Source organism: Leuresthes tenuis, unplaced genomic scaffold (assembly GCF_036924035.1).
Source record: "Leuresthes tenuis unplaced genomic scaffold, fLeuTen1.0.hap1 SCAF_12, whole genome shotgun sequence".
NCBI classification, from domain to species: Eukaryota; Metazoa; Chordata; class Actinopteri; order Atheriniformes; family Atherinopsidae; genus Leuresthes; species Leuresthes tenuis.
In genome coordinates, this window is record NW_027325366.1 from 29,087,204 (window position 1) to 29,115,141 (window position 27,938).

The following is a 27,938-nucleotide window of genomic DNA, read 5'->3' on the forward strand; positions in this document are numbered from 1 at the left end:
TATGATTGACTTGTAGGTGAAGTTAGATATGTGGTCGATATTTGCTCACTTGCAGAGTTGCATCCAGAAAGAATAAGATGAAGAAGCAAGCTTCTCAACACCGTACCTTAGCTCCTTAGCTGAAAAATAATTTGTGGCTGCATGTGCTACCTGTGATTAAAAAGAGCTCCGTGCTGATTAACTGTAGGGGAGCGTGGCTTCTCCTGAAACATGATTCACATTTGAAAAGTTTTACATGTGCTCTCTTTAAGATAGGCAATACACTGTAAATGCCACAAATCTCTCGTTCAGCATATCTGCATGATGGCACATTTAAAAATCTAAACTTTTGCTAATTTTAGGTTGTTGCGCTCCTTGCTTTTGTTTTGCACATATTAGATGTGCCTACATACTTGCACATGTTGGAAGTGGCACATTTCTCTATTTCTTTCAAAATATTAGCTCATCTTGAAATGTATGGGGAAAAATGTGTCTAAAACTTTGGGTCAGGTACATGTTTACCACTGTGTGGCATCCCCTGTCAACAGTCTGCAAACGCCTGGGAACTGAGGAGACCAGCTGCTGGACCTCTGGGAGAGGAATGTTGTCCCATTTTTATCTGATATAGGATCCCAGCAGCTCCATTGTCCTGTGTCTTTGTCTTTGTCTTATTTTGGGTTTCATGATGCATTAAATGTTTTCAATTAGTGAAAGACGACTGCAGGCAGATTTATACTATCAAGCCACGCTGCTGGAATAGATGCAGTATGTGGTTTAACATTGTCTTGCTGAAATATGCAAGGTCTTCTCTAAAAAAGACGGTATCTGTAGTGATGGTACAAGATGTGCAAGATCGGTTCTATAGGCACTAATGCGTCCCCATACCGTCAGAGATGCAGGTTTTTGAACTGCTGATAACAAGCCAGGTGGTCTCTCTCCTCTTTAGTCCAGAAGAAGCAGTGTACATGATTTCTAAAAAGAATTTCAAATTTTGAGTCATCTGACCACAGCACAGCTTTGCAGAGCTGCCCGAGGGCCCAAAGATCACAAACATTCAGTATTGATTCTCTGCTGTGTCCCTTGCACACAGTGATGTCTTCAGATCCTCTGACTCTTTTGATATCATCTACTGTGGATGATGGAAGATCGAAAGTCAACCTATGTTGAGGAAAATAATTCTGAAATTGCAGTCTTTTGCACATTGTTGAATCTCTACCCATCTTTACTTGTCACTTAAGCTGATTGGTCACAACGCGTTCTACCATTTTTTTTTCTTAATAACACTTACTTTATCAGACGTTTTTGGTCATCTTGCTGCCAACAAATTCAAGATTAGGATATTTGTAAATCAGTTCATTTTACTTTTATTCACATTTTACACAACCTTCCAAATTTTTAGAATTGAGTTTTTACAATAATATATACTGTAGTCTGTTGTTTTAAACCTAAGTGACCAAATTTACCCCAAATCATGGTGTAGTTCAAATATGGTTGCTGACCATGCACAAGGACTGAGGCTTTTTATAAAGTTGAGATTGTTTAATCATTTTATATCTGTTATTTTTTTATTTTCTGTGGGTGCAGTCTGACTTATAAACACATTTTTCTGACTTTAATTACTGTAAATTGGGATGCACAAGAAAAATATCATCAGTACTTGTCATTGCTATGCTGTGAGAAGCTATTAGCAATGTGACTCATATGTATCAATCTGCTTTATAATAGTGTTTGAAAAACCTGCACTGTATATTCAAGCTTTTCTTTGACACAACACAGGAGCAATATATAGTAGAAATGTGTCTCCATTTGGAGTGGATTCATCTTTACACATAAATTTGCTTACTAATGAATTGATAATAGCCCTGTGATGGACTGGCGACCTGAGCAAGGTGCACTCTGCCTCTCACACAATGACAGCTGGGAAAGGCTGCAGCCATCCAGCGACCTTAAATTGGATTAAGCATATAGAAAATGGATAGATGGAATAAATTGTAAACTGCAGAATCTTTAGATATATGTATTGTCCTGCTGAGGACCCATGCCAGTCTGAGTCCTTTTATATCTGTCTTCATGGGTCACATTTGCTGTACAGTAAATCCAAGCAGACGTGAAAGCAGCATTCATTTTGCTTTGAAAGTCAACATGGTGCCGGTTGAAGGGCACGGCTGTACGTGCGTGACAGCTACATCAGCAGGCAGCCTCATTTATCTTTATTTATAAGGACCGGGTCCAGCAGCTTCTTTCTTCTCCTTCACACTGAAAAGAGGAGGAAAACAGCAACGTGAGTCATCGCCTACTCCTGCACCTACGGTGAGCCACAGAAGATGAGAGTTCCCCCGATGACTGAAGAGAAAGGAACAGTATGATGTATTTTCATGGAGGAAATCAGGCTGCTGATGTTGAAGGAGACGTCACAGACACATTTGATAATGAGAGACACACTAAATTACGATTATAAAGCCTCCTTTTGTGCTTTTCTAAGGAGCCTGGTTTTGTGTGAAAAATAACTTTTTTTTAACTTTCTTTTCACTGAGATTGTTTCCATTAGTTTTTGGATGCCAACAACCCCTCTTGTCTCTTTGGCTGTAAAATCTTTTTCAGTATGCTTAGCAGCTACTCTCTAACCTCTCCACTTGTATTAAGTGGAGAGGTTAGTGGCTTAGCAAATTATGTTAAGCTGAGTTAGAGTTTTCAGTGTATCAAAAGTGTCTTTCACACAGCTTAGACTTCACACACCTGAATTTAGATCACACATAGGATATGTTGAACCTGCTTCGTAGTACAGGTCTCAGGTCTCTGATAGCTCCAGTGATCTACTCATGGCTTTTCTGAAGTCTGTGGATGGATTTGCATTGAAACTCCAGGAGTAAATACCCGTTTTAAGGTGGGTCAGGCAGCTCTCACCACTAATTATTGTTAATGTTGTATAATGGATATTGCTAATGTTTATCAGGTCGAGCGATTTCCATCCATTTAGAGTTTCAATTTGGACTGAGAGGGCAACAGACAGAGTAAAAAGTTAGTAATGTTGTGCCAATTATATTCAAGACTGAAGGAAAGTGATACAGGCCTTCAGTGTCACGGTCCTGTGGTGCAGGAAGAATACTGACTATATTCCTGTCTCTGATGGCATTATTCTTGTATTTTAGCCTCGCAACAGCTTCCTAAACTTTCATTGACACAGCTACTCTCCTCACAGTGAACAATGGCAGCTACAGACTCCAAATTGCAGAAGCAATCCTAGGTATCTTATTCCTGCATTAATGAAGCAATGAAACACACCTGAGAAATCACAAACACCTGGGAAGCCAGTGTCATCCTCAACTGCTTCCTTAGACAAGACACAGAATCCTCTTTAGAATAATGGGGTGGAGGAGGTGATTACCTGCAGCACTTAATCAGTCACATGACAACTTTTTACTGAAACACTTTATATGCTACTTTAATGAGGAGAGGTCGGTTCAAAAGACTGATCTTTCTGATTTTATTTATCTACAAGAGGTTCACCTGAAACCATTTTGTTTGGATTAAACTCTGATGTATCATGTCAGTAGAGCAGTGATGTGAACAAAGGAAGTGGAGAGGATGGGACCCCCCCTGGGCTTTAAATACTGATGGTGAAAGAACAGAAATAGAAGGTGGCAGACACTTCTGATACTGAGATCAGATTGATTATCTTGAAAGATAGCTGACAGTCAGACTGCTGGACCGCTATGGTATCAACTATGTTGCATCCATTCAAATTTCTGCAAACATGCGTATATATAAGCAAGCATACGTAAAACTTTTATACATGATAGTTACTGGGATGTTTTGTTTGGTATGCTGTGATAGAAAGAACAAAATCCTGCCAGAATGTGCTCTTTTCAGTGCCAAGGATCTGTATCTGCTACCTGATGGAGGCAGTGTGAAAAGGGGGTTGAGAGGAGTCCCTCAGTGTGATGGTTTAACTTAAATTACTTTTCATGCAAAACATAAACAGTTTCATTGGTGAGATGTCTTCCTTGTCATCCTCTGTCCTCTAATAAATTCATTACATTGCAACACAGTTCAGTGTAATTCAAAAAGGCACAGTTTGATGATGTGAGGGGAGATAGATGGTTTTCTGATTCTATCAACCAGGAAACGTCTGCCGCTCTTTGTGGGTTCTCTTCCCACCGATCGCAGTCTGAACACTGGTGCAGGGATGATGAGAATATGAAACAGGGTTGAGCACATGCTGGCAGTTAAGCAGAGATCTCTGACATGACAAAGATTCCTCTTGGCAGCTGGCCGCACATGTTTATGCTAGAAAACCAACTGAAATAGCTGGTATACTTGAAATGGATCTGTATACACTCCTTGCAACAAGGGGTTGCTGCAAAATAATATATCATGTAAATGTATGGAAGGATTACTGCTTAGCTTGGGTATATCTTTCACTGTTGGTTTACAATTTATTTTAAATTTTCTATGGTTAAAGTAGTAGCTCCAGAACAGAGGATTAAACTGCACTGGCTGCATTTTTTCCATGATCTAAATGTACCACCTTAACTTCCTTTCATCCTGCTAGCTACTAAGCTAACAAGTCTACTGACGTCCCGACTCCAAATGCTGCTCCCACGTATTCAACTCGGTCAAGTCACAGCCAGCAGAGCTGGACTCTTGACTTGTCTGCTTCTTAAGTAAAATAGCATTTATGTCTAAGTAAACGAAAATAATAATTAGATGCTCAGCGAAATGCGACTTTATTCAAGACTGTGTCCTCCCAGTCTTTAAAAGTAACCGTTACCAAAGTAGTATTTAGTTGTTTAGCAAGATATTAAATCCTCACGTGCTTCACTCTCTGCTGTTTTGCTTTTTTTCTCCTCTTTTTTCTTCTTTCACTCCCAAAGGGATAATTCCTCTTCATTAACATGCCAAGGTCTTCCTTGTTATCACTTTATTTACTCAGGAATATGCTTGCAACAGCAGCACAAGAAGGTCTGAGGCCCCAAACAACTTCCTGCCTTGCCTGGTGGCAAGTGACACTTCTGTGCATCACACAGGCAGAAACTTGGCATTTGATCTTGTTTATAATCTCAAACGTGTACATACTACAAGGCTTAATCATCAAATATAACAACTAATTAAGATTTGTGCCAAAGGGTGGAAACTGAGATCTGTGCACCACCTCCTGATCTCAGATGTAAACAAAATGTAAAAATGTTGTTTGCAAGAATTAAGCCCAAAAACAAAATTAAAGCTAAAGGTTAAATGAGTCTGATTGATAAGACGCTATCAACTCTGACTGTAAAAGTGTGTATGTTGTTTTTGTCTTTGTAAATCCTACAAATCTGGCAAACTTGAGCCTAACCTTAGCTCATCTTCATTAAGTATAAAAATTCCTATATATCCTAATAATGTAAAGACTAGATTAATTCCGACTGCAGGGCTCAGTTCTGGAGGCAAGTTCTGATACAAACAAAGTATTTACTCCTCTATTAGTAATATTTGATATTCTTTAATTTAAAAAAAAAGAAAATTTAAAAAAGTTATGCCGCTCTTTCAACATCTGCAAACTATGAAAGAGTAGAAAACACTATTAGATATGACGGGGGCTCGAAGACAGATGGGAAGAAATTAGATGTGTGAAGAAAATACTCTCACCATCTTCATGTGCATGTTCTCAAAAATGTCATGGTAACTCCGTTTAACTTCGGCTGCTGCTCCAAAGCAGGTCAAACCAATATTTGTCCCTGGCTTTTTGTTTGATCCACAACATTATCAAAAGTGCTGTTAATCAGTGCTTGTAGACCCAAGTAAAAACAATGTGAAAATCAAAACAGAGCTTTAAACAGCCTGTTAATTTGACAGGTGAGATTATCAGTTAAATGGAGATATCCATTGTTGATAGATACATACAGATGTGCATAAAATGAAATAATGGTAACTCTTATATTCAATTATTTGACCAGCAGATACCGTACTGTATGTTTTTGTCCTTGATGGAGCAAGGAACACACACTGTGTGGAGTAGAGTTTAAGGGACTATTTCATTATTTCTGTGAAATATTTGGGAGTTGGTTGATTTTAATCCTTTTTTATCTATATTGATACACACCTCAGACTTCATTCTACTGCCAGTGGGAAGACGGTAATATCATGTTATTATAGTGTAAAATGTGATTTCAACTTTTTTTCTTTTTAGTTAAGCGTGAAAAGTTTTGAGAAACATTTTATTTCCAACTCAGAGATACACTTACTTTTCCTTAATGGAGTAAATTGACCAACAGCCACATCCACCCAGCTCACTGAGACTGACCGGCCTTATCATAAGTCAATGAACTGGCAGTGGCTGCAGCCATGGCACAACTCCCGAAAACTCTGAACCTTATCAGAGTGGGCCAGCTGAGCCGCCTGAATTCACGCTGCAGGACTTCCATCACTGTCTGCAACCAGGAAGAGATACTGAGGCAGAGAGAGTCTGCATTAAATGAGATGAGGGAAAGAAGCTGCTAAACTGAGTATTTTGACCAAATGAAACTTCTCATGTGAGGCTCCTCATAGCTACTAAAATAACCGAGTAGATCATCATCAGCACCACCAACAGATTTCATGTTAACAGACTAATTCTCTTTAAAATCTGGGCACTATGTGGTGAAGTAGGCTCCCCATGTACAGAAGCTCTACTTTGTCGACTAAGCTGGCCTGAGTTTGAAGACTTTTGCTGCTCATCCACCCCCACTCTCTCTTTTCCCCTTTTCCTGTCGCCTACTGTCAAATAAAGGCTGTTAGTGCCCAAAACAATACAAAACCGAGCTGGTTTTGTTGAAATATTGTACAGAATTAAAGCATGTGCAAAAGAAGAGAATTGTAAAACTAGCAAAAATACAGCTTTGGTCTTGATGGAGGGTGTACTCTCTGAGCGCTCTTGTATGTTATGCAGCAAAAAGAAAAACAATCAATCCTGTTATAGGTCAGAAGGAAGAGCAGTCTGCCCATGGGAAGGTCGGCGGATCGATTCCCGGCTTCCCAGGACTACACATCGAAGTGTCCTTGTTCAAGACACTGAACCCCACGTTGCCTCTGATGCCTCCACCTGTGTGTGAATGTGGTGATAGAGAAAAGAACACTGTACAGACTAAGATGTCCTTTATGACTGTGCGTATGAATGGCTGAATGTGGCTCGCAGTGTAAAAGTCCATTTGCTATCTGTGTTTCCTCCAGTCTTGTTTGTAAGTGTTTTTTTCCATTATAGTTAAATATCACCATTAAATCAGACAGCTTATACATAACCTAGTTTTTCAGATTATGCTACGTTCAGACTTCGACTCATTAATGTTTATCCAAATACCGCTTATTGCAGCGTCCACGTTTTCCAGCAGATTTCGATGATGTTTACATGCATCAGAGCCTGAGTGGCTTAGTCAAGCGAAGAGGAGCAATGAATACAAAATCAAATATTAATGTACTGCTCTATCAGAGCAGTCATCCAACAGCATACATTATGTCTTTTTTATTTTTTAGGCATTTCTAAACATCTATTCACTTTGTTGTGTGTTGCACGGTGTGGACATGCTGACAGTATAAAACTGTTAAGGTGACTTGTATCAATACTCAGTCTCCTCTGATTGATCCATGATGGTAAAGCACTGTGAATCTGCTCATTCCTTCTTTGAGTTGTGCCAAGTAAACTACTATAGACACCAACCTGTAGAGCTGTTACCAGCTGCTGCTGAGAGGAACAAGTCCAGATGTGATCCATGTTGACACTCGTGGTGGGGAGAGTATTAAACACTAATGTCACCGTGTAAAAATGCTTAAAGATTAAGCAGCAGACTGGCGTCCTCAGACTTGCATTGAAATTTAAATAAAATAATGGACACAACTTGTGTCAAACCTCTGCTTTAATTCATGAAGGTTTGCATCAATATTTAAAGAATTTAACGGATCAGAAAGTTTAGGAGATCAAAGTGAGTAAATAGATTCTCATGACCTCGAACTTTTGTGAATAATACTTTGAAAGTAAGCAATTTTCCCTTCACTGTAGATACTTAAAGCCTTGTTGTTTAAAGTCTTTCTGCCTTTTGGACTGCAAAGCTGCTTTGTTGCTGTGGTCATGTGCTCGGTCATAACTTGGTGAAATGTCTGAAACATTTTGATTATCATGATTTATGATTTCTCATCAGCCTTAAAACACATTTGTGTTTACTACTAATTAGGAAATGAATGTGTTGAAAGTACAGTATGTGTGGGATCGTAAGGTTCAACTAAATTAAGCAGACAGCAGCATGAAAGTGTTGGCTCGGTTTAGGAATGATTTGATTATAAGGTGTTCGTAATTTTGTCCACCCACTATAAGCTTCCGAATGCTGTAAAAGTGGATTAAATGAAAACATCTAGCATTGCCACACTCGTAGCTAAAATAATTTGAGACAGATTTTGCTTATGCTCCAACACAGACGATCTGCCTGACGCCCACAAACAAGCGTGGTATCACCAAGTTTGAGTTTCTGCTTTCTCTGGGAGGTTTTTTTGGTGCCATTTGTGAGTTTGTCCTCAGGTTTCACAGAGTTAGCCAAATAACGACTTATTAAATATTGTCTTTAAATTAATTGTGAGATCGGGGCATTGGCCATGACAGACGACTGTATTCTCTAACTGCTAAAAAAAACTCAGTTTTACCCCCAGTCTTCCTGCTAAATGAGCTTTAACTGTATTTTTTTTTTTAAAACAAAGTAAGTTTCCTCTTCCTCTCCGGAGAAACAGGACAGTGAGTGAATGTCTTGTTGAAACAGAATCATAAGTTCTGCCTCCAGCTGCAGGGGTGGAAATCGTTGAGCAAAAAGCTTCATCACAGACTTCAAAGTGTGTTTGTCTGTTGTATTGGCACAACTTAATTTGAGAGATGTGGACCCAGCAGGCAGCTTTTAGATGACTTAATGCAGCTTTTCATCTTTTTTGTCTTGACACAATCATCCAACGCCCAGGGGTCAGTTTTCAGTGCTGCTTTTGTGTGACAATGATGTGTACACAGCAGGAATTTCAGCTCCTTTCTGCAGAAATATATCCATAATAAAACAATAAAAGGGTTTTGTTCTTTTCTTCAGCAACACTGAGCATTTATATCATTCTGAAGTGCATTTTAGCAAATATTAGTCTTTTTTATCTCTGTAAAAGTCAGTTAGCATCCCTTTTTGGTTGTTTGATTCACAAGTGCTCATTCCAGATGTTTTGTCTATTCCACATGTGGTTAATATCTACTCTTATGTCAACTAACACAAGTCAACCTGGAATTAACTAAACTTGTGAAATAGTCATCATCAAATTAAGCTTTCAAAACAAGTAGATGTCTTGTTTGAATCTTGTTGATTTTCAAAAGCAAATAGTCAACTTCATTTTAACCTGCAGTCACCAAACACCCACTCAAGTAATCAACCAGCCATTACAGCCGGCCTGCATGACTCCGACGGAACCTGTAATCAGAGCGAGCGCCGTTTATGCGGAGCCCAGCATAGATGGAACTATGTCAACAACATTATTAAACTGACAAAATGCAGACCATGACAAGCAGAGCTTTATCTGTTATGAAAGAGCTGCAAATAATAAAAAAAAAGAGTTAATATCACAGAAAGTGCAGGATAAAATACTCCCTGTGGCCCTATGGTTCCTACCTTTTTCCTTAAAAAACAACAGCTTAGACTTGAGATTAGATAAAACCCAAGTCTATCGTTTTATCCTGAGAGCTTCTCTTGACCACGAGAAAACACTACAATGTGACACGAGTCCGCACTGAAACCATAGCTGTTAAACAAAAAAATCACCAACAAAGCTTTAAATCATTCATCTAATGCAAGCTTATGTTGCGATTACATTGGGGCCATCTCATACCTGTTATTATAGTGAAATATATACTTTATAATCAAGGTTCATCAAGAAAAAAAAAGAAGCTAAAAAGGCAAAAAAGTTAAACGGATTTCTGTCACAAGCTGAATTATCTCCTCTAATAAAGGAAGCACTGAAGGTGCCTTCTTAGAAGTTAGAGATTTAAAAGAGCTCTCACCATGAGTGCTGCTTAGAAACTTTGATAATTTCATTCAGTTTGGAACCCTTTGAAGTGACTGATTATTCAACTGCATCCCTGATCTGGAGCTAGTGTTTGGTTTGCCCCTCCTGGGCAATATGGTGGTGCAATGTGGCAAAAAAAAGCAAAAAGGGAAACCCATAATACCTTTGGGTGTAAGTTACATATTCTTTCAAGTTTTTTAAGATCCACATTAGCAGTGTTCCCAGTGCTGATGGTAAAATGCGCTCTTAAGATAAAACCACAAGACATGCTGGTGTTCTCTGCTTTTATTTTTCTTTCTTTGTTGCACTCTTTGAGGAGGAGCATGAATATCTTACAGAACGAGAACATCAGTTTGGTTATTTACAAGATAAAATAAATGACGTACAACTCACAATGTTTGCTTGTGTTCGGAGCGCTGGAGGAGGAGGAGGACGGGGGAGAGAACAACTACAACCATTTTACAGTTCGGCTGACAGAATGAAGCTCAACAGGATTCTGAACTGAAAGGTACAGAGAAGGTGAGCATGAAGAAAGTGGCTGCTGTTCTGTGGCACGATGGCTGAGTGAGGAGCAGCTGTCCCAAGTTTCTTTTCCATGAAGGTGACACAGCAATCGAATAAATTACACAAATACGCATTTCCAGTGTCTCCATCAGTAAACGGTCCATTACCTGTAACTTTCAACATCCCAAAGAAGAAGAAGAAGAAGAAGAAAAGAAAATGTTTATTTAGACTTGACACGTCTACGGCGGCTGCTGACTATGTGCCGATTAACTCTGGACTGAAGGTTTGCAGCCTTGATAGTTTAAGACTGAAATAGATAAACTGGTTTGAAAGTTTGAGAGACTCGTGATCATCAGCCTGCACTTGTGACTTCCTAAACCCCCCCATCAGCTAACAAAGCACGCCTCAGATGCATTAATATTTGAGGTTGACAGTAGGTATGCTTCCATCTGCCTGTTTTTACAAGCTTTCTTAAAATGTGCATGAAATCAAACCGTAGCAAAGCAGTTTTCATCCTATTTTTTAATCTTTTTAGCTACCAAGAATCATTTTACTACATATTGATCACTTGACTATTTGTTCAAATAATCATTTGATCTACAAAAAAATGACGTCAGGTTCATATTGTCCAAAGTGACTTCTGCTGTGTTTTTTATCTACAAACAGCATAAAAAGATATAAATATATACTGCTCAATGCTGTACGGTAATTAAATTCCACAAAATTTTTAAATTTGATTGAACAGGTGTGAGGTGATTAAAGGACAGAGCTGCGGTCATCCTGCGCTGGTTTGTAATCAATCATCAGCTAAAAGCAACAGAGCTACCTCGTCATCGTGAATTCGACAGAATGAGACGCACTGAACACAGGAAGTTACCGCTTTAACCAGCTTAACATTTCAATGACTCAACTTTGATTTTCACATGTACCAAATCTTTCAAATGTTCCTGCTTAAGAGGCGCTCAAACTGATTTCTGTGTCTATCAATGCACATGAGACCACAGGTGTCAAAGCTAATATTTCCAACAAATGCTCATTCAAAGCTAAGAGTGAAGTGCCGAGGCCCCCACTCATCAGAGACTAAGATGTAAAACCCTCTCCTGATGCTCGACTGAGAACCTGAAACTGTTTGGAGCTCTGGAAGAGGTAACCGTCTGGCTGTATGACGAGTAATGAACTGGCTGATGAACACCTTTGTCTGGGGGACAGACAGAAATAACCCAGAGGGCTGCGGGGAAGAAACTGCAATTTGTGTCCGAGTATCCTCATTAAATCAATGCTGCTTATTGTTATCAAGGAGAAAACTGAGACACAGTTCGCTGGTATACTTCGACAAACTCTTGCATGAAGTGAACAAGTTTGGTCTTTATTCTGTTACTCTTCTATCTACACAAATGATGCGACCTCGGTCTCAAATCAAATTAACGGAAAGAGCTGAATTAAATTCAATTGAAGGAAAGAAACAAAGAAAAGCTTCAGTTGCTGTGCTTTTGTTTCTTTAGAAGGTTTGAGGACATTTTCACAACAATTTCAGAAGTAAACAGACTGATTGACATGATCTCAAAGTGGAAGTGAGAAGCGAAGGGAAATTAAAGGTTGGGGGTTTGTGCGCATCAACTCAAGTGCAAATCAACCTAAATGTGACTTCTTCAGAGATCCGTCCTACTGTCGGTGAGATGGGTGGAGTCTGGTTGTCAGTCGGAGGTGGTGGTGTCTGGAGAGAGGGTGAGGGGGTCACCAGGGTGGAGTTTCTTAGATGGGAAGCTGGAAGGTGATGTCCACTTGAGCTTCTTTTGCCAAAGAGACAATTTCAGAAAGCTTTACAACCTGTGAACAGACAGAAGGAGTTAACCTTCATGGACCAGCCCCGGCCTTCTTACAGCCATCCCTGTTCAGAAGCTTGGTCAAACAACATCAAAAAGAAGTTCAGGATGGAAGGAAACGGCAAAAAATGCCCGCGTGTGGCAAACAGATGTGAAGGAGAGAAACGGTGAACACAAAACACTGGAAGCAAACTTGAGCTTTGAAAATGAACGAGGTGTTTGATGGATTTGGAAGAACTAACGCTCGATTTGTTATCATATGCAAACAGAGAAGACTTTGCATTTCATTTCCACCGCTGTTATTTTTCTCATGTGTGGCTCGCTTCTTGGGATTTTTTTGGGCTTTCAAAAAGATACAAAATTGTCTAAGAATGTGCCAAAATGCCAGATATGATTATATTCCATCCATCCATTTTCTATTCCCGCTAAATCCATCAGTGGGGTCGCGGGGGGGCTGGAGCCTATCCCAGCAGGGTACACCCTGGACAGGTCACTAGTCCATCACAGGTGATTATATTCCATTTTTCCAGTTCTTTTTCCTCGTTTGTGTGTATATTTTAAATGAATTTCTTTTCTTTTGGCTTTTATTCTGAGTCAGGTCCCAATCACTTTCCTCTGAACCAATCAGATTTGAGCACGCTTCCTCTTACAGCTGCATATAGTGGGACACAATTACGTTGTTTCCCTTTGTAAAGGAAGGTGCAGTCATTCATTTCATACTTATTTACCCTTCGACTCACACAGCTGATACTGTTCTATCGTACAGTAGCGTCATGTTTTAAAACTTAAACTTTCTGTGCATGTACCATTTTGGCAGCCTCGTCCAGGTCATCGCAGGCCAGGATTTTGAGTGGACTGGCAGCAATCAGAGCTTTGGCATCGTCCACTCTTGTCCCTGAAAAAAAACAAACAAAAAAAGATGAGTTTTTGAAAACTGTTTCCACACAGTCAGTCCCTCTACCCACCTACCTACACCTCTGCCTACCGAGCGACTGCAGAGCCGGCAGCCAGCTATGTAAACCAAGTCACAATCACACTTGTGCTCCTTCTCAACCACTGTATTCCTCCAAGAAATGCTGTCAGACACCATCTCTACAAACAAGGCAGTCTCAGACAGACTGGTCTCATTTGTGGCTCCATGATGGTGCAACGCTACCAAATGCTATCAGAGCAGGGACGTCCCACCCCACTTTTTGGAAGGCTGATTCATCTGAGAACAGTTCTGCTCCTAACACCTTCAATAACCCAACCCCAGCTGGATGAGTTGAGAGATAAGACAGGCTGATAAGACATGAGGCAAAAATGAATTCCAAGAAAATTTGAATTATCTTAAAGGGAAGCCTTGTAAGTATCACTGTTAAACTGACTGTTGTGATCAGTTCCTCTTTCAATTCACAGATTCAACACTGTTGTCTTCTAGTGATACTGTGTTCATCTGTCTCTGCACCGTTCGTCTTCACATTGATGCAGAAAGAATTTCTCACACCACAGAACATCAGGCAGGACGACCTGGTGACCAAAACAGCTCTGCAGCTTGAATGATATTCAATAAACAAAGAGGAAATTGTGTTGTTGAATTTATACTGAATTACCCAGAGATGCAGCACATTTGCAGGTTAAATAAAACTGAAATGAGCGAAGAAGACTTCAGTGTAGCACAGACCTCAGCAGCAGATGACATGAGGTGACACCGTTTTGATGCCAAAATAGACAACAGGAAGAGAGAATGTCGCCCTCGGGAAAACTGACAACTGTCAGCTCTGTTTATGCTCCAAATACAAGCACGCTCCATTTCGGTATGCTTTCAAATTTCACTCTTCACACTTTTAAATTGATAAAGACGAGGGACTAAAAGTGAAAGAGGAATTTTCACCAGCGAGGGAGCCACTTGTGTGGAGCGCCACGTGCAGACACAAAGGACCAGAAGGCTCGCTCTACACCAGTTGGCTTCTCTTGACAATATAGAGAAGACAAGTACATATGCATATCACAGAAATGTCACAATAATCCGCAGCTCTCTTGAGCTCACTGCATTTTCCCCAGGAGCCAGACACTGAAGCAGGAAGCATCAAACGAAGAGACAAGCTGCCTCTTGCTGGCGGCTGCCTTTTAATCTGTCCGTCAACGTAAGGAGAGCGGAGAGACTGTTGTCTGACGTTGATCCAGTACAGGAAAGGATTGGAGTTTTCAGCCTGATTTGGACCATAGTTTCCCAAAATGATCCTCCAAAAGACCATAAAAACAGCTCAATGTTTGTCTGTGAAAAGACGTCATGTCAGTGCAGTTCAAGATAGACAACCTTTTGTGTGTTTCAGATAGTTCAGACTTTCTTAGTATTCACAGGAAGACACAGCAGGCCGTCACCCGGACTGAGAAGAAAAATAAGCAGTATCCAGTTCAATTTATAGTAATAAAAACAAGAAAAAAAAACTAATATGTCACCAAGAAAGCAAGCTATAGGAGTAAGATCACATCTTTCTAACCAGGTCCATTTTCTCCACTGGAATCCCAATGTGACCACGGGCCAGATGAGATATTTCATTACGTCTACCTGTTGGAAATGCTCAGAAAACCCCAAGAGGAAGTCGCTCAAGACATTCCTGAACAGATGCCTAAACTATGCCCGAGTTGCTCATTTAGTCTCTAATTGTAATGGAGACTACTGTTGGCAACTCCTATTTGTGGTCTCTTCTTCTCAATTACCCCACCTCATGACAAGAGATGAGGATCAGAACACATCAGCAAATGGAGAGCTTTGCCTTCAGGCTCAGCTCCGTCTTCACCACATTCACCCACATTGGTGCTGATGCTGCACCAATCCAGCTGTGATTACACTTACAGGGGTTCAGTGGAAAAATGCAAAGAAATCTTTCTCTGTGTCACACTGGCATTACCTTGTAATCTTACTACGATGGGGATCTTGAGGTCCAGGTCTCTCACAGCCATGATGATGCCCTGCGCGATGACGTCACACCTCATGATGCCTCCGAAAATGTTGACCAGGATGGCCTGAACCTGAGCGACGCCAACGAGCGCGGTTAGAATAGCACGGCAAGCAAACATTCAACGAAACCGAGGCTTAACGCAGGAGTTTTATAGAAATCTCACTATGAAAAGGTTAATGTTATGCTTAATAGTTACGAGATTTATGGATTTAATAAATCAAACCAATATGAAGCTATGCCACAACAAATATTGTGGATCAAACTAAGGCTCCAACCACTCAGATACCACCTTAAATTTGGCTGTACAGCAAATTCCTGCATTTCTCAGAAGGATAAACTGTTCCTGCAACAGACAGCACAGGCATCAGTTGAGCTCTTACCTTCTTGTCTGAGGTGATGAGTTTAAACGCTTCGGTCACCTGGTGAGCTGTGGCTCCCCCTCCTACGTCCAAAAAGTTGGCTGGTGTACCACCGTGGAGCTTGATGATGTCCATGGTGGCCATGGCCAGACCTGCTCCATTTACTGGAAACAGACAGGTTGGTCAGTATCATTTAGGTACCTCAAGGTGTAACAGAACTGGTACTTAAAAGTCAAACTTCTGGCTAATTAAAATGCAAACTGATGAACGAGATTTCAGCTGATAGATGTGCAAATGGTGACTTTTAGGGCTGAAAATAAATGTGAGAAGATGGGAACATTGCATTTTGTACTGTCTGAACTCTGAGTAAAATGTAAAAGTCAGTCAATGCTGACACCGACCCAGACAGCCGATAGTTCCGTCCAGGCCGATGTAGTTGAGGTCAGCCGTGGCCGCCTGCCGGTCCCGGGGATCCTCCTGACTCCAGTCCCGCATGTCGAACACCTTCGTCTGGCGATACGCTGCGTTGGAGTCAAAGTTGATCTTGGCATCCATGCACATCACTGTTGACCAGCAGACATGTGACATTTTGGCATTAGAGGATTTATTTTGCCACAAATCTAAGACCACCTGCAGCGACTTTTTATGCACCAGTGAGAGATTTCTTTCTTATTAGAGTACGGCTCAAAATCAACAGTTGAGCTAAAACTTCATATTTTTAATGTTTCGGGGCACAGGCAGGTGTGGCAGAAATGATTATCAGACCTAAAACAGACGTAGGCACGTTAGTCATGTGACCTAACATAGTATGTGGGTGGATTGTGTTATGAGTGGGAAATAAGTTAAACCTTTTACATATCACTTCATGGTTTCATAGGTTTATAAGCTTAGCTGATACAGCTCCACAACATGGTGCCAAGGCCTGGCTGTTAGCTTCTATGCATTCACCAGCGCTGTTGGATGGAGAATAGAAGCAGTAAAATAAGTCAGACCTTAATCTCTTTTCAATTCAACACGCCTCAGCTACCACTGAAGGAAAGTAACGAAGTACATATGATTAAGTAAAATACTTTGTTCCAATTTTAATTAATACTTTCTATTCCATAATATCTATTGCTTCTTTTTTATATTTTAAAGATTTAATAAATTAAATATATCGCAAACATAAAAACTATTATTGTAGATTAACCCAATGTATTTTTTGACTACTATGATGTGTACGAGTTGTATGAGGGTAGTTTTATAGGTTGGGTAGAGTTAACTACTCTAAAATCACATCTTATAGGATAAACATATAATCTCAGCTTTTAAAATGTTCCCCAGTCAAATCCATCGCACACAGAACACACAGCGATGTTCCGAAACACTAAAGAAAGTCGTCTTGGTGACCGTTTGCACCTCCAGCTACAGTTTGTTCACCCTTTCTTTTACTTTTACAGTGAATATTTGCTTTAAACCACAATATGAGCAGTAAAAGAAGACTGTATGCAGTCTTCTTTTAAACACCCAAACAAAGAGAAATCCAACAGCTTTGCTCAAGGGCACTCTGACACTCTATTTAACTTCTATAATGAAGACTTGTCCAGCTTCCAGGCAACTCCAGGCTGTTACGAGTGTTTATTCCTCTGAACTCTTTAAATGACTAGATGATAATGCAGCTTAGGGACCACATTTTTCATCAGGCTAAAGGGAGCGCTGCTGTTTAGAGTGTTCCCAGTGTGACAGTCATTAACTGTACTGGTTCTTGTCATTTACCACAAAGGTCAGTGCTCCCCTCATCGTAACAGTGTGTTTAAGATGTGTGATTCGTGCCCGAGGAGCTCATCACTGCACATTAGGCAGAGCCATTAACTCTGTGACTCACCAACAGAGCAACACACACACCTCAAAGAGAAATCGATCCTCTGATCATTTCCACGTTTTGATCGACTGACACATTTTTCACCGCAGGAGAACCGATGATTTACTTGAATAAGTCTGACAGACCTTTAACAAAGGCTGCACAATGGCAAATCTGGACAATGGCAGCGTTAAGACTAAAGCAGCACGGTGACGCAGCTGAGGAAACAATAATCGAATCCTTGGACAGACGGCCATCAGCACAAGATGAGCAAACAGTGGGGCAGAACGGCTGCACATCATCACTCATTTGAATGCTAAATATCCAGAAAAGGAGTTCCCAAATATTTTCAGAAAGTCTACATAAATCATTTTAAGTCCTCATAGAGGGGAACAACAATGTGTGGCAATTATTATGCAGGTCATTACAGATAAAATCATGTGTACATGCAGCATTAAAATGTTACTTAATGTGTTCCTGATTTTAAGAGCTGAATCCAAAGATTATTCACCCTTTTTTCTTTTACATAAAGCCATCACAGCTGGAGCCCAACGAGCATCTGTAAAGCGCTTTCTTTTGTTTGACCAGCAGTCCCAACTCCACAGTCAACAATTCCCACATTTGAACAACTTTAATTTTCGTTTACAGCTAACACTACTGATCTCCACCTTAATCAAACAGCATATCTTACTTACAATTTCTGACAGACCAAAACCAGGTTTGGACATTAAGCTGCGATAGTAAAAGTTAAGATAAGTGGATGCGAACTGTGTTGAAGAAGAGAGAGCACATGTGTGTACCGATGCCAGAGGAGTCCTCCACCATGGGGTTGATCTCCACCATGGACGCGTCGTACTTGATGAACAGATTGTAAAGTTTGATCATGTTCTCTGCCGCCTCGTTCACCAGCGCTGGGGGGAAGCCCATCTTCTGAGCGACCTGCAGCAACACAAAGCATTACATCCCACGTCAACACAGCTTCTCAAGATACAAACCGCAGTTCAGTCCCTGCTGACATTTACTGTGGACAAGCTCACAGCCTTGGTTTCTCACCACTTTCACAGCATCGTCTTCAGCCACAGCAGGTAGCTGTTCAGCTCAAAAGGCTTCACTGTGCAGAGTCTGGTTACCATTTATCATCAATAAAATGCAGCTCAAACTATTCAAAACATCTGTGATACTGTAATTGCAAACAGATGCAATCATCACACATAATTGTGTTTTTAAACTCAAGAATTTAAACAGATACTCAGCTTCTGGTCATCTTCAGCAAATGTAGTTTCTGCAGTGAAAGAATATCAGTGGAGCTCCAACCACTCAGAAACCTCCACAATCAATATCTAGAGTCTGACGGTATATTTCTATAAAAAAACAGCTTGTTCAATATTCATGTGCTGCAAAATTATGTTCCAAGTTTCAGAGACAAAGGTCTCTGAAAGAAATTAGTGTACAGACAAAAAAGGGGGAAAGCAAAAGTAACCAAAAATGTATAAAAGAACAAAAAAATTGGTCTTATTCTTTCCAAAACTAAAATTTTCTGCCTGCTTTATTTTCACAGTTTCTGCATGGCTTTTGTTTTCTGTGATTGTTGCGACTTTCTGTTCAAAAGACATCACATCAAAACAGAGAGAGAGGAAAAATGTGTGAAAAGTACAAATCAAGAAGACCTAAGAAACAGCAAAGGTCAGGATACGCTGTACACGGCACTAGTTAAAACACACAACCTTTCAGAGTGAACATGCACTAATATCTGGATACTAACAAGCAGCGAAAATAAGCCATTTATTCTTAAACACCACATAAAATGTTCCACTACCTAAAAAACAAAGAATTAAAATACTATAAAAGAATAACATGTAAAAATTGGATGTATGCATCAGCAAAGTGGAAAGTAGCAGCAGAGTTTGACTCTTTGGGTGGGATCTCAGTGGCTGACACGATACTGAAGTGAAGGAGAAAACAGGATGGGTCCTTAATGTTGACACACAATCGTGTTACTTTATCTAAAGCCCACACTGTGCTGCTGCCTTTAAGGGTTCAAATAAATCATTAAGTATGTTGCACAAACAAATTTCAAATTTATCTTTCCTGCTTAAACTGACTGAGGTGCAACTTTGATCAACTGCAGCTCAAATTTTGCAAACACTGCAAATTTACAGCTAACTGTTACCCAGTGTTATCCAAGTCAGGAAATTCCAGCCTTTCAGCTCTGTTTTCGTTCTTCACCAACTCTTCTGACTCTTTAGCTGTTAAAGACTTCACTGTGTTCACCAGCTAGTCTCGGACTGCATGTGTCTGCCGTAAGTGTGCAAACTTTAATATAAAATAACTCATGGAATTCATACAGTTAAAATCAGTTCTATTCACTTCGAAACAGTCTGTAAAGATAATACTGAAGAAAATTATCGAAAGTCTTTGTTCTACAGAGCAGCCCGTATATATGGAGGTCGCATCCAGTGACATCAATGTAACGAAAGGAGTTCCCCAGGGGTCGATCCTGGGGCCTCTTCCTGTTCATTTTATATATTACCAATCGTGGTTGAAATGTCTTTCATTTTAATTTTTATGCTGATGATACTGTAATGTGCACCTTCCCTAACCAGGGTCAAGCTATAACAAGCTTTTAACGCTGTCCAGCATACCTTGTGTGGCTTAAAACTTGTTCTGACAGCCAACAAAATGAAAGTCATGGTACTCTAGAGTCAGGAGAACAAGAGGAACAGTGGTGCAATCATTTTAGGCACCAGGACAAAAGCATGAAATCTCAGCTACATCAAACAACTTTCAGATTCTAACAAAAGATCAAAATGTTTACAACAACTTAAGGAACAGATCGGGCCTCTCAATTGTTTAGAAAACACTTTTCCTTCAGAGTCTTTGGGAATTAGACATTTTAGAGCTAACTGTAGTCAGAACACACAAGAAACACACTCCTCTTTTCTCTTGTTTCTCCTCTTCTTCAATTTCTCCAACAGCCCAAAGCACACAATGGGAACCTCCCCGGTTTGCTTTGTGACTTATGATGTCAACTATTGATTTTACCTTGACAGCCTGCTCCATCTTAATGCCCTCCACAATATCGATGGGCTCTTTCACAATGGCGTCTGGATTTTCTGCCGCAACGTCTTCGATGTTTACGCCCCCCTGCGAGCTGCCAATCAGGACCGGGCCCTGTGGGACACAAGTAGAAGTGATGGTGAGTAAAATAATCAAGAGTTAATGTACAGTTTTTTGTCTCAAAACATTTGAAGGACTCCTTTCTCAACGGAAAGTGGGTTATCTTAATTTGACCTGCTTTGGTCAGTGATTTTCTGAGTCATTCTCAGCCTCTTCCTAATTACAATAATTACAGCTAAAATTACCTCCTATTTTTGAGTAAACTGAAGCCTTTTCCCTGTAATTTAAATAAATTCTGAAGCAACATCCCCGTATTTTAGAGCTAATTGGAGTCCTTCTTTCCAAAGCATTTTATCAGCTCAGATTTAAAATTCAAGAAGGCTTTTTACCATAAAATGTTTCAAAACGGCCAGCTTATAAATTTCCACATATTACTGCAACTAGTAGTTCCATTAATTCAGTGACCATTTCACTAACAAATGAGTCGTTTTGTCTACAAACATAGATCTAAATGTGATGTCACCAAGTCGGACCAACAATTTGAAACCCTGTATTGTTTCCGATGAGAGAACTTGGAAGAGGATGAATCTCATTTTTGGTAGCAAAAAAGATACAAAATTCAACATTTTTTATTCACCTCGGAGTATTCAACCAACTCACAATGGACTAATCACTTCAGCTGTGAATTGCACTGATTGTAGAAGAGAGGCAAATAGCAGCAGTGATGAATGTTAGATCCAAGAACACAACTGTGTTTCCTACAAGTCTTCATGAGTAGAGATCATAAAAAGAGGCATTTCAGCACTAAATATCATCAAATGAGCAACTTTTGCTACAAAGACTGAGGAGGTCTTTTCTCTGCTGCAGAGGAGGTTATTAACACCAAGAAGGCAGATCTCAAGTGAGTATAAACATTATCTGTAAATATAAAGGTCTCTGGGGAGGATTCATCCTTCCATAAGACCTGTTGCCACTGATTTTCAGTCCATTTCTTGTGTCATTTGGCATAGCTCAGCCTTTTCTCCCTGTTTCCCTTCCTTAAGAATGGCTTCTTGACAGCCACCCTTCCATGGAGACCATTTCTGATGAGGCTTGGGCCAACGGCTCTCCATGTGGCTACTGCTACACATACAAACAAGGAGGCGGGTAAGAAAGCGCGTCACTGCCCGTAATTCGCTGCGATTGGTCGGTCAGGTTGACGACGTAATACGTCTGGTGCGTCGGTGCATCAGCATATAACTGCAATTTATAGAATGTACCCGAGACGATCCCCTGATCTCTGCAGTTTGACAGATCGTTACGGATCGTCTTCACGTTGCAATCGTTCATGATTTAATATCGTCATATCGCCCACCCCTATGATGGAGGCATCTCTACATTTAGATTTATTCTTTGGTGTTAATGGGGAGACACAGACACCTATGACCCGCATCACCTCCCTGCCAAATACCTGAAAAAGTGCTTTTACCAAAGAGGAGTGCTGCTGATTGTCAGGCAAAGGGAGCACAATGCTACATTTTCTGCAATGCCAATTCATAAGTTAGAGCTTTGGAAAGAATCTTAACTTTGCTTTTAGTTCCCAAAACCTGTCAATAAAGTCTCTCCCTTTTGGCTTTTCCTCTGGATGGAGTTAGAGTTCCCAAACGATCTCAAGTGTTGACGGGTAAATATGACATCTCTGCACTATACCTGAACTGTATTCAACTGATTTATTTAAGGAACTTTAATCTTGAGGGAATCCAAAGTGATGACAGTCTTTCTCCAACACTCCAGTCAAATTGTAAAAAAACGTAAAGTGTGTGGGAACGGCTCCACAGACTGTTTAACTTTAACACAGTGTTGCCATCTAGTGGTCAAAATAAGCTAAAACAATCACCCTTTCTGTCAAGTATCATGGTTCAAAGCATATTGGTGCATTCAAGTACTTATTAGTATGTAATTGTATGCATGTGTGACTTACTATAAGTTGGGCACAAGGCTGAGATCTACATTTTCACACTAAACGTAGACTTTCATAAAAAAAAAAATAAAAAAAATAAGCAAGTTATTGTATAATCCTGAATATATCATTTAATTAATAAGCTAAATTGCTTAATGTCTTATTTTATCATCTTTATTTTCCACAATGTTTAATCTAGTTGTCGTTTACTGCATCTTCTGATAGATGGTTGGTTTAAGTAGTAGCTTTGTAAGCCTTTTCTTTCATTGATTTTAGTTGTGCCTGATCTTTGAAACGTGTTATGAAGAAAAGGCAAAAATCTCAGCAATCTGTCTCCGAGATGCAGCCGAGAACAGCTCCGAGATCTCCGGAGCTGTTCAAAATGGGTCACTGTCAAGAGCTCCAGCTATCACAGCCTCAAAAAAGATGACTGCCTTTTATCTTCAAGCCAATTCGTTTTTGGCACCTCATGAAGAAAATCATTCTCAGCTGGCAAAGTTACCTTATCATCATCCAAGCAGCCCGCCCACATCATCTGGTTGTAAATGGGAGTGTCAGTGCGTTTCCTCACCTGAAAGGCCCTCTCCATAGTGATGGCAAAGTAGTACTCTCTTCGTGGGTACCTGCGCTCGCAGACAAACACCTGGTTGCAGATACGACCCGCCTCTCCAGTCTGCTTGGTGTATAGTTTATGACCAATCATCTGGGACGAAATGTCCCGGACTTCCTCTGGCCTGAAGACGAAGAAAAGAGACTTTGAATAACTTGATAATACACACAGTGTTATAGCAAATACACAAAAAGTCTTTGGTTTAATCACTGACTAATCTGCAGATACATTTTTAATACCATATTTCTTTCATTGCTCAACAGAATCTAAAGATTGAATTTACTTCATCGTTTGACCAATAAAGCATCAAACCATCACACTCAAGAAGCTGAACTCGGCACATATTCTGCTTTGAAATATCATCAAACAGAATCTTTACAGTTCATCTGGTTAATAAAAATACACTTTTACCACTTAAATGTTTCACCTTGTATTTTACGTATTCCAGTATTTTTTTCCCCTCAATCACACACTCACACGCAGCTGAACAAGCAACAATACATAGTGTTTACTCATTACTCTGTATGAAAACAACCTGACTTTGTTCTAATGAACAAACAGCAGGTGATGGGACACTGGACACCGCGACCTGTGGTATTAATAATGTATGTTCCCATGGTAACCAAAGGCAACTGGGACTGAAGTGTTTAGGATCAGAACTTGAAGTGTGTGGATAAGAAGAAGAACTATTTGTTGAGGCTGGATGACTTACGAGTAGACGATCCTCACTCCTCCCTTCAGTCCGCCCTCAAACGTCCCCTTCCCTCTTCCGCCGGCCAGAACCTGAGCTTTCACCACCAGGTCCTTTGAATCTAAAACAAACGTACCAGTTCATCGATGAGGCACCATGATATTTACAGTGAGAGTGACATAACCCAGGAAACTATGATAAGACGATGCTGCTGCCCAAACCTGCCAAAACTGTGTTTGACTTATTAAACTATTGATTATTTGTCTTTTTTGTCTGCTATTCTTTGAAAACAAGGAAAAAAAACATTTGAAATGTGAGAGTTTCCTGTTTGTCACTACATGCGCTGCCTCAACAAATGTACACAGAGGAAACCTTTTAATGGCCAGATGAAAAATGAGTAATAAAACAGGGTGTGCTGATTTCAAATGTGGTTGCAACAAGCACCGAGTGTCAACTGACACCACTGAAGCAGGAGGAGGCTATATTTGGACTGAGTATTCCTGAGTGTGTCTGTCTACAACGTACGAGCAACCCGACAACACACACAGGTCATAAGATGTCAGAGAAGGTCTTCAGAGGCAACCAAAATGGGTCAGCAACAGACATCTGTGTCACATGAGAGTAATTTCCTGAACCTCAATGCTGTTGTTGTATGTGCTGAAATGTGTTTGAGTGCAAGGCTGCGTGATATAGTTCAAACATCCACATCCAAGTGTAACAAACTATTTAGGATTTCATATCCTGAGAAAACGTCTCTGTACAACGAGCTTTAAGTTCAAGACTGACAAAAAGTATCAGAGTCAAAGCCTTTTCTACATTTAAAACATTATCAATAGACACACAAACGGTTGCTGAACGATTAGAACAAAAAGCGCTAAAGTTGTTGGGTGTCATCGTGCATTATTTGTTGCTCAAGTAAGAGAGATTTCAGGTGTTCATTCAGATTCACATTTTTTCTAACAATTCAAGATAGTTTATGAGAAAGTTGTCTTGAGCTCTAAGAAATAAAAACTGTTGTACATTTTCTAAATAAATATTTACTCAATAAACCCCAATGCAACAACTACAATTACTTAGAAAGGGGTGACTGAATTTCTTCGACAACATCTTTAGTAAAACGTCCCGCAGCTGTTGAGAGTATCTCAGTCTGGAAACAAAGCTGTGGACCGACCAGCTTAACCAACATCTGGCAATCATCGCCGTCATGGTGGAAAACCACAGCTCATCTGTTTACCAGAGCTGACGGTGACATCTGACAGCGCAAAACAAGATTCAATCCAAGGTGAGGTGAATCAGAGAAAAGCAGAAAACCTACACCCATAACATCTTTTATTTAGCTGCTTGAACAACAGCTTCCATGTCAGAACTATGGAGTGAGCAAAGTAAGCAGCAACTACAACAAAAACACTTTTTTTTGTACGCTGGTTAACAAGAAACAACACTTTTATGAACACATGTATAACGCTGCTTTGTTCAGGCTCACAGCTGCTTACCGATCTGCTTGGCTACAGCATAGGCCTCCTCTGGGGAGCTGGCCACCAAGCCGTCCGGCACAGAGATACCGGCCTCTTTGAGCAGGCCAATGCTCATGTATTCGTGCAGGGAGAGGTTCCTCTGCTGCTGCTGCAGGTGGGGGGGCTGTGGATGGGACACATGACCTCCAAACAAACCTGTGGAACCACCAAGAACCTGAAGGAGAAAACAAAGGCAATGAATGTCCAATATGTGCGGAAATATTTGAGTTTTATGAAATGATCAATCTTAAAACAAGTCTTAGAATACGGTCAGGTCCTTTAACGGATTTACAGTTAAAATTAAGTAATACATTTAGACCAATTACAAAGAAATGACTGTATTGTTCTCGTCCTTACTGTAACATACAGACTTCCTCAACAGAACCAGAAAAAAAAAAGGAAGAGGCACAATCTGGGGAAATCTCAAAGAGAAGTGATGCTGGTCTGTAAAGACAAAGGCTTTGCTGATAGTTACAGCTCCCAGATATGTCAGTAACTCAACAGAGGATTAGTTGTTCTAGAAGCTGTTGAACAAAAATGAGTGATTGGAAGATGTTATTCAATTATCCAAATAATTACAAAACAGATCATCAAATAAAATCCTCTCATTGCTGTGTGTGCAAAACAAAAATTTCAGCCATTTCAGTCTGGTAACTAAATTAAAAATACACTTTTGGATCCCATTTTTAGATCAAAACTGAATGGAGACCCACTGGTGCCACTAGGAGTTGTCCATGTTTTTCTACACTTCACTCATAAATGCAGAGCTTGTCCGGCAGAGGTCTCAATATAAGACTTTTAAAGGCACTTATTATGGTAAAAACGAAAGTGAGTAAACCTTTGTTTCACCATATGTATGTGACATTACTCTAATGTCCTTTGAAGGCTACAAATGCTACGTTTTGTGAAATGGTATCGTCTAAAAATGAGGAATATATGAAACAGAAGAACAGAAAAACTAAGATTATTACACATAAAAAAAACACATTTATAACTATTCTGTATTTTCTTGAATGCAACATAAGTCACGGGGTGTCTTAAAAAAAAAACTGATTTCTCTTTATTTTGGCACCATAAATCAGATGAGGAAATCAGATGAGGAAATGAACATTTACAGACATTATTCTGCCAGGACATACTCTGGCACATACATTTTTGTGTTTATTGCCATGTTTATTTAGGTGATAACAGATTATACCAAAGAATAAATCAAGGCCTCATGAATCGTATTTGTGAACTGGCTCAACGACTGGTAATTGTTTTCAGCATATTGAGCAGCCTTTACATACAAATGATGTACAAACTAAGGGCAATCCTAAATTGAATCCTATGTTATATATTTAAGAGGGAAAAAAACAAACATTTATGGACTGAAGTGTTATAAATAAGCTTATATGAGCACATTCTACCTTAAAGAAAGCTCAAATTTGTTTTGTTTTTTAAGATCTAGTAAAGAGCAGGGTGGAAAGATTGGAAATTGTTTACCTGTACTCTGTGTCATAAATAAGAATATTAGCGGTAATATTTGGATAAACGTTGTGATTGAAGCCCTGTGATGGACTGGCGACCCTTCCGGGGAGAAGCCCGATGGCAGCTGGGATAGGCTCCAGCCCTCGCCATTGCTTCTGTCCGCAGTGAAAGCTGTTTATTCTAAAAGAGGCTGAGCGGATTTGTTCTGATAACTTTCCAAGAGGACTCTGCTGGACAGATGCGATGGCGCAGAGCCGCTGCGGGATAGCTACCGCTAGTGGAGGTCACTGAACTTCACTGCACGGATTCTGATACAAAAGCGCCGTTTGTAACAGCCCAAATAGGTTTGCAACGGAATGAACAGAGGATTGACTGATTCCGAGTGGAATTGCTCATGATGCTCCTATGGTGACAGCCGGTCACGCTAATACTAATTCCTCGTTAGTTAGCAGGTTAGCCAAACCAACGGAAACTCAATGAAGTTGAGCTAATGTCAAATTTGACCCTGTCCGCTTTTGGGGAAACTGTGGTCTTCAGGGTAGGTGCAGCATCGTACCAAGCCCCTAGTCCAAAAGCCAAAGGCCTTTGCTTAAATTTGGGCACAGACTCACCTTGGAAGCAGCACCGATAGTGTTCCTGGCCCCTGAAGTTCTCAGGCTAGCCGTCAAACAGCCGCAGATCAGGGACGTCGCCATGTCTACCTACACAGAGGAGGAGAAACGTCCGCGCATGCGTAGCGAGCTTGAAATTAGGGTTCCCCTGTGTAGCATTCACGGCTATCGGAAAAGTAACTGTAAAGAAAGCTAGCAAACTGCACAGAGATTAAATATAGTCAAGTAGTTAAGAGATTAAGTTAATATAGCCTGATGGCCCTTACTAAATAGCTAGTTTAACAGAAAAAAACAACCATTCTTGGCAAATTTATAACTTGGATTAACTACAGATGCCTTAGAAAAACGTCTTCTTATCTTATTCAGAGTATAGAAATTAAATGTAGCTTGTTTACATGATTTGAATATTATGTCAAGAACATACTGATTATTTAGAACATATTTTACGTTTATTTTTTCACCAAAGTATGGCACCTTTTTAAGGTAATCATTGTTTACAAAGAGCTT

At 40.1% G+C, this 27,938-nt stretch overlaps 1 protein-coding gene across 2 annotated transcripts; it reads right to left on the reverse strand.

Annotated features, from left to right (window-relative positions):
• Nucleotides 1-10,278: 10,278 nt before the first annotated feature.
• Nucleotides 10,279-27,533, reverse strand: sucla2 (succinate-CoA ligase ADP-forming subunit beta). Of its 2 annotated transcripts, XR_011917972.1 has the most exons (12): nt 27,432-27,533; nt 25,330-25,525; nt 23,858-23,957; nt 23,107-23,269; nt 20,522-20,650; nt 18,280-18,418; nt 16,041-16,202; nt 15,661-15,803; nt 15,230-15,350; nt 13,142-13,230; nt 11,977-12,339; nt 10,279-11,946 (listed from the first exon to the last, which is right to left on the reverse strand). XR_011917972.1 is itself a non-coding variant. In XM_072397404.1 (11 exons), the coding sequence occupies exons 1-11, from the start codon at nt 27,513-27,515 to the stop codon at nt 12,265-12,267; spliced, it is 1,401 nt and encodes a 466-aa protein (XP_072253505.1). In that variant the 5' UTR covers nt 27,516-27,533; the 3' UTR covers nt 10,279-12,264. The 2 variants fall into 2 exon arrangements, 1 of the variants encoding a protein (XP_072253505.1); XM_072397404.1 differs by having other exon boundaries at nt 10,279-12,339.
• Nucleotides 27,534-27,938: the final 405 nt, after the last annotated feature.